The sequence below is a fragment of the Lottia gigantea genome (genome assembly GCF_000327385.1).
Source record: "Lottia gigantea unplaced genomic scaffold LOTGIsca_32, whole genome shotgun sequence".
NCBI lineage: Eukaryota > Metazoa > Mollusca > Gastropoda > Lottiidae > Lottia > Lottia gigantea.
The window spans coordinates 1,002,632-1,020,921 of NW_008709073.1; the positions used below are offsets into that span (position 1 = coordinate 1,002,632).

General features: G+C 35.0%; 1 protein-coding gene across 1 annotated transcript; it reads right to left on the reverse strand.

The window, feature by feature from the left end:
• Positions 1 to 452: 452 nt before the first annotated feature.
• Positions 453 to 7,247, reverse strand: LOTGIDRAFT_232799 (hypothetical protein). Its single transcript, XM_009057991.1, has 9 exons — positions 7,102 to 7,247; positions 5,259 to 5,453; positions 4,741 to 4,950; positions 4,417 to 4,593; positions 3,449 to 3,684; positions 2,934 to 3,146; positions 2,135 to 2,246; positions 1,224 to 1,306; positions 453 to 666 (listed from the first exon to the last, which is right to left on the reverse strand). The coding sequence occupies exons 1-9, from the start codon at positions 7,217 to 7,219 to the stop codon at positions 637 to 639; spliced, it is 1,374 nt and encodes a 457-aa protein (XP_009056239.1). The 5' UTR covers positions 7,220 to 7,247; the 3' UTR covers positions 453 to 636.
• Between the last annotated feature and the right edge of the window lie 11,043 nt (positions 7,248 to 18,290).

The following is an 18,290-nucleotide window of genomic DNA, read 5'->3' on the forward strand; positions in this document are numbered from 1 at the left end:
AGTCACTGACTTACGGTCCGTTCTTTTGCGAACTACGTTGACAACGTAGAAGGGTCAATGTCATTCAAAGGAAGTTCGGTAGGCTTGTAAATAAGTCGTGTTAGGACGCGAAAAGACTGCTTATCTGGTGATGGTAGCTCAAATATTGCCGCCATTTTCTCTTAGGTGAATTTGGTAAGAAGTAGCAGTTGTTGGTCGATGTTGTCACTCCCGGGCTTCCCGATCTCGAGTCTGACCTATCTGTTAGTAGCAGATTATAAACTTGTTGATGGTAATATAGGTGAAGGTTCTGGCTATCGCATTCTCTGTCCCGTTGCCCTTGTGTAAGCCTGGACGTATGGGTTTTGCTTATTGGATGACTGGTCTATCCAACGTCGGTATTTATGTCTATGTCACAACCGAAAACATGAATATATCTGTGCATCTGGATAACAAATCTAAGGCCTTGACAGAGAATTAACATCTGTTATTAATCGAAGTTCATTATTACATATAAAATACATTATTCAAAACACAAAAATGTATTAAATTGTTTATTTTGGCCAATTAATGAAAAAGAAATATAAAAAATAAATGATCACATCGATTTGGTAGAAGTTGGAGACAATCGAGTGTTTGAAATATGCTTTTTTTCCTTTAGTATTCACAGTTTTTATAGAACATCACCTGCAAAAAACATATATATAATTGAAACTTTAACTTTAAGAAAGCTAATTTTAACGACTGATAATATATATTATAAAAAATTAAAAATGTAAAGAATTCAAATAACCAATACAATATTATTCAGCAGGGCTACAAGTTATGACAACCAGTGACGTATCAATGAGGCATTAGGTAAAGAGTCCGAGTGGGGACCATAAAATGTTAAGGGGGGCGGGGGTGGGGTTCGACAGAAAATACAAGGAGGCGACAGTTGGGGTGCATTTGCATGCCTACTATGTTCTTCTCAAATTTAAAAATATTATATTTATACGTTTTTGCCCCAAAATGTTTGTCAGGATAGGCCAACCCGATTTCTTATTTCGAAAATTCTGAGGGATTGCGCCGCATTTTGAATTAAGTTTTGACAGTTGTCCCCAATCGCGTCAGTCTGTCTCATATTTGTACTCGGTTGGCTGGCGCAGGCACTGCAGGTAATTTTTTCCTTACGAAGGATGATAAGGAATAAGAAAGTGGACGAAAGGGGGGTAGCTTAAGCAGAACGCATTTTTTTTTCTTACATTGTCAATGAATCCAATAAAGTTTCTTTGACCAACTCCTTTACCAATAGTCATATCACAATCTCGTCCTTCAATGATCTCATCTACAACATAGAACATTTAAATATCATCAATTTTCATCTCTCTCGATATCTCTCGCTCGATCGATCGATCGATGTACTTCACTATTCTAATATAAATTCAATATATAAACAGATTGAACATAAACACTCAAACGTATGTTAACATCCATGTCCGTCTATTCGTTTACATTTACTCCAGAACCTTGTAATAATGTGAAATGAAATCGGACCTAAAGGGAAGGGTAACATCATTTAGTTTGCAGGGACAGTGACATTAGCCTTTCCACCTCCTGTCAATGCGTCAATTAGAAACCAATGGTCATATTGGAATTTGTGCAGTTTGAAAAGAAGGAGACTTTTCTAAACTGATTTTGAAAATTGCAACAGAGCTACTACCCTACTACGGAATTTTGAAAATGCCGTAGCTTCGAGCTCAAACTTAAAATATTATATGTGTGGTATTGGACTAGGAAACAAAGGAGGAGATGTTATGTTTGTGTTTTGAATATTATTTGCTGTGGCCCGATTTTGTTTGAGTACATGTACACATGTAATCGTAGATTAAAGCTCATACTCAAAACGTGATTACATGCATCCTTATACGATGATTCCGCAGAACCATTAACGTACAAAGGAGAAATGCAAGTAATGATGTCATACAGGTAATTCTCTTCTCGCAGTCGCAAAAAATCGCTTACTGAGCCATCCGTTGCGCTTACGGAGGTGTTGAGTTTGTATTTGGATAGCATTTGCTCTGATCCGTTTTTTATTGAGTTTGCGTTTGAGTCTGCGTACACATGTAATCGTAGGTTTTTTCGGTCCGTTGTTTTCATCCATTCTTTTACATACCATCATTGAATACAAATTGTCGTCTGATAACAGCACCATTTGCTGGCTTAACTTCCATTATTCCTTCACTTCCAACTCGTTTGAAATCAACAGAGTATTGGATATTTAAATCCTGCAAATTATGAACAGTTGGCATTAGAATTTGTGAAATTGATGCAATTTATTACATTATTTTAAGAAATGTTGCCTATATAATTATCCTGTCGATAGTGAAAACATTTTTCGGGATTAGTTTTGAAAATCCGAAACTAAGACCATTTTATTTTGATTTCATTTACAAGACATCATTGAACCAGAATACAGCTACAGGTTGGACGTTGAAATACCAGCAGTTTTAATATTCTTTGGGAAAGATATTAATGCGGAGAGTTATCATTGTCATTCCACTAGCAATTGACAAAAAAAACTTGAGTCCGCAATTTACGGCTTTTATTCTAGACAAAACGGTTTCCGCATTAGAAATTTGGAGTATTCGATCTCTCGAATGCAGTCCAGAGGATCAGCTGTCCTCAAAAACGAAGAACAATAATTATTTTTTTGTCATGGAAAAGGCCTTATAGTTGAAAACGGTGGCAACATTGAAGTTTTTACAATTAAAGACGTTAATAAATTGCACTTTTTGATACAGAATACTGCTAATAAAAAATGTTTCAACTTATGAAGCTCATTTTGTGTATTTGCAGAAGATATGGAAGTTTGATATTTCCAGATAGATATCACTTTAGCGTAGGATCAAAACTTCATTTCATTTCAATTTAGTGAGCACATTTAAGGTCAAAAAGTAATGTAAAATACTTACTAAATTCTGTGTGCTAACAGTGTGGTTATTGGCGAAACATTCGACAGCACCACTGCTTAAAGAATCCAAAATAAGATGACAACCATAAGTGGCGTAGATATCACAAGCACTATTATCAATTAAAGCTACCCGTGGGTTAGGATTACCATTGACACCATTTCTCTGCATTCCAACATTAACTCTGCCGGATGCATCCATATTACCACATTGGAACTGAAATTGTACATTTCGTTTCTTTATAAGATATGTCCCAGCTAAAATTACAATGTACAGTTTTGTGAACTGTCTGGAAGGGTAACAGAGTAGACAAACTCGCCTACCTTATCCGGCTCCAACAATTAATAAATTGGATTAAGAAGTCATTCAATTCCCTCCTCAAGTCCGAGGTTGTGAAAGATGGGGTTCTATTTCTTCTAATATAATATAATATTTTGTATACTTTTTCGACTTGCAAAGATGGGATGAGATAAAAGGGAAGCTAAATTTTCCAATGTTTTGACTTCTGATTCACTTACGTCGAAGGTCATATTCCAAAAGAATCTCAATTCGTTGTTCGACATCTTCTTGGCATCAAATGAGGTGGATCCATCAAAATAGGCCCAACCATTGAATGGGTTTGATGGATCGTTGACTATCATGGCGTCACCTTCAATTTTACTGAATGGGGTCAAATGTCCAGATAGAGATTGTTTCCATGAGCTGGGCTCATCTCTAGAAGAGGCTCGAACTAAATTGTTGGGTTCACATTCAGCTGGAAATATTTTGTAAATATTATAATCTTAATCACATTTTACTAAACCCTAAAATGTCTATGAAAACAGACCTTTTCCTGATTATTCCAGGACATATCGATTGTGCAAAGTAAAGAATCGTGATATCGTATTACACAGCGCACTGCAGTCAAATACAAAACATAGACCAAAACATCTTCCTCTATTCCAGCCTTTGATATCTATTTTGAAAGTTGGTCTACTCTAGCTGATATATGTCAAAATATCTATCAGTGGCTAGAATAGGGGCAGATGTTTCGGATTAATCCAAAACTCTGACATACGCTGAAAATCAAAGGAAAGTAGGTCCATTTGTGAGTTATTCTGAATTACGAATCTGCGCTAAGCCAAGAAGTGCACTGGAATTGGTCACTGAATAGAACATGACCGATATAACTTTTCACTATAATGCAGATATAGACATTGACCCATTCCACAGAACTCGAATCGCGCAAGCATTGGGACATAAATTCCACCAAGTAAACAATGAACATTAGAACCTAATTCACAGCGAAGAGTCAACAGTAAATATTTCATATTCAACGAAACCAACGAATATTATGGAATAAAGCATCCCAGTAAGTCGGGGACATCACTTTTTCAAAATTCCAGGCATATACATTTGGACCATTTTCTTAAAACTAATACACTTGTTATTGACCCCATATTCATATTGTTATAGAAAGTGGCAAACATTTCACAAAAATACATACTGTATTCTACTTTATCCATTTCATTGCAACAAAACGGTGTCCCTATTAAACTTTTATCAAATACCATGGAAGCTGGGCATGAGACATTAGTTGTACGGTATTCCATGGTATCTTCATAAAACTCTGTTATTGATTGACTGTGGATATCGCCGGGAACTTCATCACAGGTAGCATTATCTGTAAGGAATAGATAAATTCAATTAATGAAGTCGCTCAAGATTGAATATTCCATTTGACGTCACTTAGTATAATCTCTTTTAGACTACGTACTTACAATTGAATAAGACTAAACAATTCAAATCATGTCTACAGAATTTTTCTTACATTGCTTTCGTCTTGGTTTAGCAGTAACTGTTCCACTACAGAGTCCTTCGATGTCTGCAACACAAGCTCTCTGTTCAAAATCAAACTTCTGGCCATCAGCACAAGTTGCATGTTCAATGTGGTTGCCATTTGCAGAACATTGGTGAAAGCCATTGCATGTTAATCCATCTGGAACCGGTCGCTTGTCATTTCCATAACAGGGGTTGTTCACTGTAATAACGTAAGGTAAAATAGACTGTTAAAACGTAGATTAATTATTTGGCGAACAGGTAGACAACCGTTCTTTATCCAGACACACTTGGACGTGGAAATAACGTCCACAGATATTCGTTATTAAGACACGACATTCATGGTGAAGAGATATGAAGATGACATGGGATGCATGGGAAAAAATATCTCGTGGCTTCCAAATGCTACGATGACAAATTGTAAAAAAAAATGTCGAAAACGACAAAACACAGTAGAAAAGCGGAATCTAATTAAGTTTAGCGCTCAATCCTGGCTCTAAGTGTACTTACATTCGTCAAATTTACAAAGTGTGGTATAAGGTGCTCCTCTATAGTTGGTACAGAAAGAGCAACCTGCTCCCCACATCTGTTTTTCATCTACGCATGGTTGTATGTGAACTTCTTTACCTGCCCAATCGCAGACCACACTCAGGTGACAGTTATATTTATGTGGAGTTCGGGTAAACCCACACAGTTCACATAATTCTGAAATGTAAACATATCACATCAGATTTACTAATTCGTGCAGGAACTGGTGGCAATTTAAAAAATTAAAACAAAAGACCAGAGAATTTAATAAATGGTTCAAAGTTTTAAATTCTTTATAATGTAAGAATTCTTGCAATTAGATCGTGCCGTTACTCGTGGATCACAATTTTGCAGAAAAGAGGATATGCCATGTGTAGTAAGCCACAAAAAATGCACCATCTAGATATAAATCAGATTGATCAGCAGCTGCATTTTTGACAGACGTGACTGTCAATTCTTTGGAAGACGGCCTTTTTCCCCAATGCAGTGAGTTGGGGCATTACGTTGGGTGCTTCTGACGGTCGCTCTCCAATCTTCTATTGGATTATGTTTTAATTTTTGCTAAACTGGTTATATTGTTATGAAATGTTACTTCACAAACCTGAATGAATACCACCTCTAAGATGATAATCAAACTTTTAAACTTGACCAAAAATGAGTTTTTTTTATCCGTGGACTTAAATGGTGTGATATACCTACAGGTAATTTTATACATGGATTCTGTTTTCTAGTTATCACACCATGTCATATGATGAATATATCCTCTTAGTATGCACATCATCTTGATTACAAGATCAAGTGAAATTAGCCTAAATAATTACATTGTAAATGTAAATCTTGATATGATAAATATGATAGGGCGGAATTATTAAATAAATCTCAAAGTACTAAAAATACAAATATGACAGATGTCTTATTATAGTTCTTAGGCGTCTTTATTAAGCAAATTCTTTCGACACAAACCAAAGTGTGCATTTATATAAGCGAAGCGTCTACAACGATTTGCCTACAATACACATTTATTTGAGCGATTTGCCAAAGCACTTATCAAAATCGACCAATCCGTGGCACACAGCGCTTTGATACTATTTGTATGAGATTCAAGATGGCAGGCAACTTTGACAACATTAAAAAAAAAACATTGCAAGAACTCGTACTAGATTATAGGAATAAAGACAAAAATATTATTTATTACCAGCGTTTGAACTTTTCTAAAAACAAAGAGAAAGATCTGAAGAAAATTTTATTCCATTGACAGATTTAACTGTTCTATAATCATGGTATTGAAATTATTAGGAACTAATCAAGTGAACATGCATGTGTTCACAGACAAATTTTGACGCTTTTTTCATAAGTCAAGGGCAATAATTCGAAAGATTCGAACTTGACCAGGATCTAATCAATATAAATGATCACAACAAATTTCATTAAAATCAGTTGAAAACTGTAGTCTTTATTGCGTTCACAAGAAATGTTGAGGGACCGATAGGCAGGCATTTCAATGTGGCGTATAAAACGAAAATTTGTAAAAGCCATGAATGGAATATAATAATTGCTCAGTTATTGGAAGTTGGCTGGCAAGAGACTGATATTCAATATGGCGGTTTTTTACAGTGACGGGACAGGGGAAATATTTTATAGAGTTGTTAGAAACCCATCCCCATACCGACATCAGAAGTCCGGTTTTAGAAAAAGAAAGTGTCAGTGCACCATAAAATTTTACGTTATCACTAAGATAGCGGTAACTTTGATTAATATTTTATTCGAAGACTCAGATGCGAGACACCACGGTGAATTATTTAAAACAATGAGAAAAACAACTGACCTGTGTAATTTGTTGGTGGTAAGTGTTCGGCATATTTCTTAGTTCTTAATGTCATTTCCATACCAGAGCATTGATAAACAGCTAAAGCTGCTAATAAAACAACTAACAACGACTTCATGATGTTTTTGTATGATTCTACAGCGCAATTAAAACATGGAGAATGATACTTTTGGAGAAGGCAGTAATTTATACTCAACTGAAGTGGCAAGTCAACATCTTCTCCCATCCAACTGGCCAATCAGACTAAAATTCAATTTACACTTATTTACTTTGAGTATATTTGCTAAATCAAAACCGCCGACTGTCTTCTAATACCCATCCTACTCCATTTCAAATCTTCAACCACTCTACACACGATGTATTATCATTGACATATTTTTGAATAATGCACGCATAACAGATGATATCAAGTGCCTAGGTTATGAAACATTATTCACGGGTGAACATAGAACTAGATTAAAATTATATTGTATTTTTCTACTATTTTGACTCTTATGTCAAAGTGAGAAGCAAAAAACAATAGAACTCTTAAAAACCAAAAATATTCAAAAATTAATTCATAGTCGATAGATCTCGATTTCAGATATTCGGACTTTCGGTGTCCCCGTAATTCAGAGAAGCGTACCACGCAAACACGAAGGGTTGGCCATTATGCCAGTGAAAAGCCTTATTCCGAAGCTAAAAATTCAACTCCGGCCATCTCAAATCCGTTGGCGCCTAGGAGTCTCTTACCAGCCACAGACCCCCAGCTCCAAGGCTCCTGTCTTTTAGACTGGTATAACGAGTTAGTGTCTTTCTCACGTCATTGTATACAAATGAACACGATAAACGCTCTGAAAATGACTACAATTTATTTAAATTAATACGTCAGATTTACATTCTGAAATATTTATGGATAGCTGGAATGAATTATAGGTAAATTATTCTAATATTTAAAATAAAAATGATATATATGACGAGTTCCTAATACACTTTTAGATTAAAGATTGAAGATATATTCATCGTTAAGAACAACACTGTCCACTCTTCAGTCCAATTTGATCAATGTTGGTATTGTTTGCATGTGACAAGGAATGACGATTTTGGGAAAAATTTGACAGAACACGAATTAAAGAAGTATTTCGTATGGTAAAAAAAATCATAACGAATTATCTATATCAGTGTTTTAATCCACATGATGTTATTGATAGTATTGCATATTGGTATATGATGTATATGAGGTTTTACATCGTATACTGTTTCATCAGCTTCTTCATTCATGACCAATTTTGTGAATTCTCTGAAATCCTCAATAATCATCACCCATCCAAAACGTCAGTCATACATCATAGAGGATACAACTAAACTGCATACGAAAGCGTTTTTCGATGAAGGGGTATCAGCTCATCTTCAAGAGCACATTTCACCTTACCTTCTCTAGGATATTGATATTAAAGTTCAAGGCTTTAAAGCAAGATTTGCGAACCGACAAGAGTGTACTATAACCAAAAAAATAAAACCCACATTATGAAGACAGCAACTCAGGGCAGACTTGATGCGTGTATGCCTACAAGCGTAAGGAGTGCACCTTACTGCTATTAAAAAGATGCATTGCATTCCCCTTCCTATCACAAACTCACTTTTTCCGTTCATTATTCGGTAAAAATGAACCCAATACAAAAGCATACAATGTGTGAGAATGAAAGTAGAATTTATTTGATTTAATGAAAGAAATACCTCAAAATACAATACTCTCCGCATTCTTTGATCGGCTTACAGATCAGATATCAAATCCAGGAAAGTCAACAGATTCAAATACGATGTCAAACCCTTCCTTTCCAAAACCGAATTGAGGTCATAGAAAAGATTTTGCCAAGAGAAATGACAACGAAATCTCTCGAAATCTCATGATTTAAAAAGAAAATCAGAACGATATGGACACATATGTGTCGTTATACAGGCGAAGCAACGCGTATTGTTACATTTAACACCACTAAGATGGTCCGTGACAATGAAAGAGATTAGCAGAGAAATGTTTTCGACAAATCCTAACTACCCGAGATAAGAGATCTTCCAATTTCAAGTGTTTGTCAACTCTTGGCCTGTTTAATGGGGAGAAATACTTTTGTCTCCATAAAACGTGCATCGTGACGTCAGTATAAAAACACCTACTGAACATTTGGTATTTTCGGAAAAAAATGGTAAAGCTCACCTACCACCATATTGGGCAATGGTTATATAAACGAAAATTGAATGTAAATTGATATTAAACGATTATAACATGAAAGGATTTTAGCTTGTGAAAACACACATACTGTAACGGAAAACAGTGTCAAAGGCATCTTGTGACCGCACCACAAAACAAATAAAGTGATATCCGGTGTGAAAAGATCAAGGTCAGTATGTAGGTGTAAAGAATACTAATGATAAGGTGCATCATTGAAATGGCAGCATACACAATAGAGCCTACCAAGCCTTTCTCAATCTTTATATAATACTTTAAAAATTGGCGCGAGATTAATTCAGTATGAATTAATAGGTTTTAATTTGCTAATAAGATGTAATGTAAATTCCGGTTTTTCGAAAAATTTCTTATATTCGCACTTACATGCGCTTCTTTCTGATTTGAAAGGTCGTATTTTGCATCTACTTCACAAACATTAAGCGGGGATAAATATGGGATCTATAGTATAACAAGTGCATATGTGATATGATATTATGCCACGAGTTGCTGGATTTAACATTTCCCAAGCATTCGCAATTCCAGCAACGAATATCAACAAACGGATCGCTTGGAAGTCATTGTATTCATTTCAATGTTAGCCTCTTTTTGCTTTCTGTAAAGTGTCCATTCGCGTAACAACAACGGTCGCGGCAAACAGCTTTCATGTGATCAATAAATTAAAACTTTTAATCAAAGTTATGTTATTTGGGACAGTTTTGGTGTCAAGCGCTCGACCTTATTTTGACTGAGTGACCAACTTGAAGGGTTTCATGTAGATTACATAGCCTACATAATGAGCATATTCTCGCATTGTTTTTAGTCTGTGTTACGACTTCATTATCGTTGTCCAAACGCCATTTATGAACCTGCTGTTGTGTTATAAAGTCAGTTCTTGGCTGCTATCTCCGATAATGTGGAAAATGTTTTTAAAAAATTGTTTAGATTACCGACGCTCATTCTCAGTTCAGTAAGATATGTAGAATTGTGTTGTCGGATGGATCATATCTTGGTTCCTATCTGAATCAAATGTTTTACAGACTGCCATTAAGACACAGGTAATATGGATATTAATATACATGGATATCAATATGCATGTAACGACACATCGATGTACATAAGGATAGCTTTAGACAAAACTGGAGGTTTTTTTAAATGCCTACATGAATTGGGGGCGTATTTTGGCGACACCCATGTCATCTTTCGGCTCATCCGCAATTGCTCGTAAGCACTTGACGAATTTTCACGAAACTTGGTGTGAGTCTTTGTTATCACCCGAAGGTTAAACCCTATTGAAAATCAGAAGAATCGAAATATATTAAATCATTGCCCTTGTCCTTGATCACGCTTTCAATTTTTAGCTCGTAAACAATAAAAGGCACGATTCCTACCAGATGAAACCTGGTAATATTATTCAGTATCAGAAGTGTATGACTGAAGGTTGAATATTTCATACTGGTGATAGTTACTATAATGCCAATGGGCGTATTTTACCTTACCTGACAAGCTATCTTTTATAATCTATTGACAAAATAGCTAGTGGTAATAAGAAGTGGTCAATGTGTTCTGATACTGCATATGACTCATTATCACAGTCCGATAGAATCGGGCGAAGTTAAGGGATCTTGTTATAAACCATTTATTTGCAGTATTCCAAAAGAAGTTTCGAAAATTGTATAAATGTCTCTCGCGAAAATCAGGTTTCGCAGATAATTTGCTTTATCTAGAATACAAGAATTGTATTGATCATGGAAACAATTTCTGTACAAATTTGCCTTTGGAAAAAGGCTTTTGTTTAAAGTGAAACGAGTTACATTTATGCTGAATCAGGAGTCGAGTTTGAGTTGAGAAAGATTGAATTTTGAATCCCAAGATGTTTCTATAAGAATCGCATTAGACTATGGTTTTAAGGTAACCTTTTAGTTGTAAGATGTTTTAGTTTGAGAGTCGTACTAGCTATGGTTAGATTGTTGTGTATCTGCATACTGTTAGATTGTCTTCTCCCAAATGCACAGACCCGTAAAATTATTACAGATGACACTTATTTAAGATTTAAATTTGCATTGATATTACAAGACTTTGTACGATTTATTTTGAACACAAAATGAAATAGGTAAGAATGTTGCAACCTGATGACGTACTGAATTAGTCGTCAAGTCAGTCAACATTTGATTTGAGGGCGGATAGACACTAAATCTCTTTCATCAAGAAATAACACAATATTTTAGTGAGACGTATAGTCTTATATTTGTTATTAAATAGTGTCAAGTTCATTCTAATCTTCATTTTCCATTGAATTCTTTAAGATTCGTGCTTTCTATACTAGTAGCGAATATGATTACGCCTTATTTTGGATCTTGTCGTTTGCTATACCACTAGCGTAACTGAGATTAATTTTCAGTGGATAGATCAAGAGAAACATAGTTTTGTAGATAATAAGTATGCAATTAAGGATGTCAATTTGTTAACTATATATTACGTGGGATGACCATTTAGTCTCTCGCTGATACTCAGCATACTGGTTGGTGCCCAATTTCATTGAATCCAGCGGAATAGCTTAAATAGTTGGCGAGTGACTTTAGTTCCAATATTGTGCACCTAATACCATTTGGGGTTTGTACTGATTTGGTGCTTGGCAAATAAAAAAGTTTAAAAAACTAAAACTGCGAAAAAGAACTTGTTTCTTGAGCACAAAAAATATAATGGTTAGACAACGCTCTTTTAGTAAAACATTCTTTCTTGTTAAATAGTCTTCGAGACTCGTATGGCACAGCTATATTGTTGTAAGTAGGGGTTGTAAAGTTAATTAAAGTCAACATGCCAAGTTTAATTAGAACATTCAACCTCCTATTACACTAACGTGTGAACTGATTGTGATCATCACACCCGCCGAAGCATTTGTCATTATATACATGTTACCACATACAATATCTCAACTACTCGGATGCTAGATTCATTGTTTCCATCATACCTTGTAACGAGGGATTGGCAGCTGCATAATTACTTCTTTCTCAATTGGCTTATAAATTACACCTCTCCTCTTTAATTGATTTGAATAAAATACAAATATTTGGAATATCTATTAACATCTTTTTTAATGTCTTCTATTTCTGTCATTTCCTTGCAGTAAATTATTCTGCATGCCAGGAAAAGCCAGCTTGTCACACAGACTAAATTGTTTATCAGTTAAGGAATGATCATGTGTATCACAAACGTTTTTACTGACTCCAAGGACAATAATGCTACCCGCAATTCTGTCAACTTGAAACTCCTGTAACATATAATTCATACTGAGCAGCCCATTGGTAAATATATGTATCGTCTTTGCTGATTATTACCCTTTAAGTCGCAGGGAAAGAATTAAATAAACCTCGTTCACGATCTCGCCATTTTACATGGTGGTCATGTCCTTGATCACAGTAGTATAATATGTCCATCTCATACACTTTTATATATGTGTATTTTAATAAATTGTACATCGAGATATGGTGTAAATTTCATTCTCTTTTTTTCATAATATCATGCATTATATAGTAACCGCGTTACTTTGGTGTATTGGACTTTGGTGTATCGTGACTCATTATTTCCTCGAAATGAAACAAAGGGTACACTAATTTCAAACCGGGGTGACTCAGACAATAAGGCTGTTCTTCAAGGATGAGGTTGTTTAAACATCCTACTAAAACTCTTCACAATAAGGTGAAACATGATTATGAGGATCTTCACAATATAACGATAGCATGTGCAAATGTGCATTTTAATGAAATATATATTTGTGCACTCTTTGCCTTTCCGTGGAAAACTTATCGTAAATTCCTACCGCCCTCTCAACCTAATAAATACTGTACATAAATTGTAGTATACCACCTAATTTTACCTGATGATGACAATGTAGATTGTTGAAATGTTATTTAAAGTACTGTACCATCCAAAAGAAGGACTTAGTAATAGGCGAACCGTCAATTTTATGTAGCTCCATCAAGAGGTCATGGTTCACCATTTTGGGGGAATGATTTGGGTCTTAAATATGTGTAAATAGTCTTTATGAAAATCGCCTAATTTCTTCAAAAATACCTATAACTTGGATTTTCACTTAACTAGTTTAATGGAATATCCCATTTTGTTCAGGTACATGAATAACGGATGATCTATGTTTATCTAGTCCTTAACTGTTCTACATCATGAAAAGGGTTTAGATAAAGGCGAGTCGTCAATATAACTTTCAAACGTTAGGATACAGATGGCTTAGAAGGCTATAATTTCGACTGTAAGCTGTGAACACAATGACTGATAAGATAAGCTGAACAACTATCGTTTCCTAGAACACGAAACGTCCGCAAAATTTAAACTATGACTACTTCACATTCCAAACCCTATTTTAAATCGGGTGTTTAAAAAGTTGATCCAGACTCGTTGATGCTACGAATAGCCCTAAGAAACAGAATCAGGTACGGAGGCTACTTACTGGAAAGGTGAAAAAAAGTACACTTTTCGGAGAAAGTGTCTTTAACAATTTCAAGAGTATGACCATGGCAAACATTTTCAAATTTAACTGTATGTAACAATGTAGTAGTCACACAGAGGATTTTAATGAAAATCTCTTTAATTTAATTTTTTTTTATCAAAAACGAAGACAATGTACGCCTCGTAAGTAAACGATGTATACATATTCAATTTGCTTTCCCCTTTCATATGTTAAAACCATTCGAGAAACTCAATATGTACATTAGAATAATACAAAAACATTGTTTCATTGTGAATTTATGTCGCTATTCACTTAAGAAGGTGGTGGTCACGTCACAGCATGACATAAGTTACACTCGAACGCTCTAAAATCTCACCAATGAATACGCTAATGAAATCTACAAAATAGTCTACGTCGAATGTTTTGGTACTAATAGACACCATATTCCATGTTTCCTTAATTGCAGGCAGTGGATGACTAAGATATATAACTTCATCATGGTGAATTTAAAATCATGAGAGTCAGAACACCAGCACCAAGGACTCGTCAACATGTCAACAAAGTCAGTTAACTCGTATACAGACCAAAAGACAACTCCTCTACAAAACAATATATTGTAATGGAAGATTTTTTTGGTGAATGTTTATTTAACCTAAATGCTGATGAATAAATTTCTCATCGAATGTCAACCCATACCAGATTCACCTCTAACAAGAATTGGCATCCCATTCACTGGACTTACCAGCTCCAAAATCCGACGACTTCTGCTTTCAAACCTACCTCTGGCACCACACTGAAATCCATGTATCCGTGTACCAGCATCAGAAGGTTCTCTCATCAGAAGGACTGGAGTATTTCTTATGGGCAAGTGGTCATTGATCTATTTAGAGAGCACCAGCTCGATCAAGTTACGATCCTTGGACGACGCCTATCGGCTACTCCGTTTGGAAGTTTACCAAAACGACAGTCAACGCTCAGCTGAGCTAGAGTACCAACAAGCGAGAGATATCGAGCCTGTATAATACTCCTATATTCCTCTTTTCTCTACCATTTTTCCCATTGTTATAACAGGTATCAGATAATATAACCAAACTAAACCGACAACTACCAACCAACCACTTACCACGATCAAAACGAGTTTGGAAGAATGAAGAAGATCAAGTAACTCACGTCACACCAAGCAGGGACTCACCGCCATGTCATTCTACCAGACCAGATCTCACAAATTATCAACAACCAAACAACACAGAATCATCCAATTTGAACCAACTTCCTCGTTTGCGATATCAACCAACTCTTTTTCTTCATTTCATCTGATGACGATAAGACTTTTGAATTTTCAGAGGAACTCTCGTGAGTTTTCCATTCTACATAGGTTTAGTGTATTAGTGAGAACAGAAAAGGAAAAGGACAAATTGTGTTAAAACGTTATATACTTTATTTCTAAATTAGTGTGGTATACCATATTTTTTCCTATACCTGATATGAAAAATAAAAATTTCAAATTTCTTTTTAGATGAGGTGTTTTTATTTGTACTATGTCAGCGATGCATTCCATTTCATTTTTTATACGCCTTCATTATAATGTGGTCGTATATTGTCGTCGCCCTTGTCCGTCCACAGTTGGCTTGTGAACACATAAGAGGCTACAGTCTTTATCTGATTTTAATGAAATATGGTCAAGTTCGAATTTGATGATTTTTCGATGAACAGTTTTTGAGTTATTACCCTTGACTTAGGAAAAACCCGTCAAGATGTATTTGTGAACACTAAAGAGACTTATTCTCTGATTTTAATGAAATTTGGTATGAACATTTATATTAATAAGTTCGAATATGACGATCTTTATATGTTCGGTTTTAGTGTTATTGCCCTTGAATACTCATTAAACTTTATTTAGGTTTAACTTATTCGTAAGTAGCGCTCAAAATGGCGTCTGTCAGGTTAACCAAAGTAAATAGTCTATGGGTTAGTCTGTTAACGTGAAAGAAATAATTAAAAGCGAACGTAACAAAGACACTTATTCGATAATATCTAGCCTTGAGCATCTATATCTTGAAAAACAATATTTTCTTCACTAGGCTTAGTACTATTAGTAGGTTCAGTCAGTTCAGATGGCTTTATCTTCGCTGGGGTTGTTGAACTCTTCGTATGGCCTACAGACTCTGATACTCTGATTATCCAATGACTAACTTGTGCATATGGTTTTATGAAACTCGTGCTCTGATATTTTCACGAGTGGCGAAAATATCACAAGCACGAGTGTCATCGTAGGGTAACCTCTATATATTTCCTCGTGTTTTCTGTTATGTGTGCTCTCAACTTCTAAATCTCGTTCAAATTTTTAACAATACAATCCTTTTCTAATATTGTATCTAAAATTAAATGTACATTTAGTACGACTTATTTCCTTCGTTTTTGAAATATTCTAAAAGACTCAATTCTTGTCAGATTTTGACATTCTTCGTTACCACGCAAGAAAAGATCGGAAGCAGTGTACGTCTAAAGGTTAAATATTTCATACTGGTGATTGTATCTGCCAAATATTCTAATTTAAAAGCAAAGATGTTATTGCCGTATATTACCTATCATTAGATGAAAAACCATCCAACTCCACATATTTTCCGCTCTTAAGAATGTTTTCAATTAATAAAAAATCCGCATTTTCATTTCACAGTGTTTCACCTTCTGGTTTTTGAAGTAAGTAATAAAGTATTTCCAGAATTTTAAGTCAAATTAAATTTCTGGACAGCCGTCCTTTAAGTCTATAGAGATTTACATCACGGTTCATTCTGTTAGTCAAAAAGTAACAACAATCCTTAAAAACATCTTGACATTTTGAACTGACCCTAGTTTTTTATGTTTGTGGGCTGAGGTTTGTAGACTTTGTCAATAAGCTGACACTAGCCACGACCTGTTAGTCACTTTGTCATACTATCATTGCTCAAGAGTGTATGACCAGTATCTTCCCCGTACCAACTATTATCTCTAGGTCGATAGCAAAATACCAAAATGAGATAATTTAGCTATGTAGAGTTTGATGTTCTGGATTGGTTGGAATACAGTATCTTGCCTTTCTATCACAAGTATTCGCGTGTCACTCTAAATAATATTATTATACGAGGTGTAAAAACAATAGAGCTAAATTGAGTCAGTTCGCCCTTTATAATTAAGTATTGGATATAATACATAATATTTTAGAGCAAAATAAATAAGGCGAACCTGTGGTCGTATATTGTCGGAATTGGAATTGATAAGATCTTGGTCAAGATCGAATTCGGTTAACGGTCTGTAAGTTAGTAGTAAAATCGCGTCAAATTTGTTAGTGTGTGGGAACTATAGAAACTATAATTTTTAATCGATTTTGATGAAACTTGATGTGAACACTGGAATTAATAAGATCTTGGTCAATGTCGAATTTTTCGATGAACGGTTTTTGCGTTATATCCCTTGACAATTTTAAAACGCGTAAAAATTTGTTCGTGGGCAAAGTTAAGCTACAATTTCTAATGGATTTTGTTTGACCATAGAAATTGGTATGATAAAGTTCTAATTTGACAATTTTTCGATGAATGGATTTTTGAGTTACCATTGACTTAGTCAAAGCGGGTAAATTTGCTCGTGACTACAATAGAGACAACAGTTTTCATATCATAAATTTTGTTTGATCATTTATTATTATTAATGAAATCTTGGTCAAATTCGAATTGACGATTTTTCAATGAACGTCTTTTTCAGTTATTGTGTCATCAGAATTTTGTGTGAGCACATATATTGTTGAAATATCACGAACGTATTTTGAGTTATTGCCCTTGCCATAAAACATGTCAAAAATATTTCATGAACTCAATAGAATCTGCAATTTTCATTGATTTGAAATTTTGTGTGATCAATTTTTTTAGTATCAATTTGCCAATTTGCTAAGTTTTACAATCTTAGCCACATACCAGATCTTTGGGTTGAAGTTCTAGTCTTATTATCATCGTTTCCTTCATTTTGAAAGCTGTTTTCTTTTCGTTTTCTATGTATTTAGGAGTCCTTATAAGAAGTGGGTGAGATTGCCTTAGATTTCGGGGAAGGGAGGGTTTGATTCTCCCAAATGTACAGGCCTAGGGTGGAGCAGACACTTTATTTAGAAATTAGGATTAAGGGTCTTGATATTGGGTTTTCTTCTGTTCTTATTCTGATCTGAAATTAGAAAAAATAACTCGCCCGATGGGCGAGAAGTATAGTATCTGTTATGTACTGATTGTTTTTAGTTTACTATGAACAATATTATCATTTAAGTTCTTATTTTTTGAATATGCAACTATCATTTTCTGCTTGTAGACATGGGGGAATTTCTCTTGAAGGCTCTTATAGTGGGCATGAACTATCTTGCTTGCTCGATTGCTGTAGTAGGATATGGTGTTGAGATAACCCGTGGGGATGTTTGTGCGTTGGCCCGCGCCATGTTGATTATGCCACTAATTTTGGTATTCAGTGGTTCAATGTATGATTGGACCATCTTCCGATTCAGAGTCT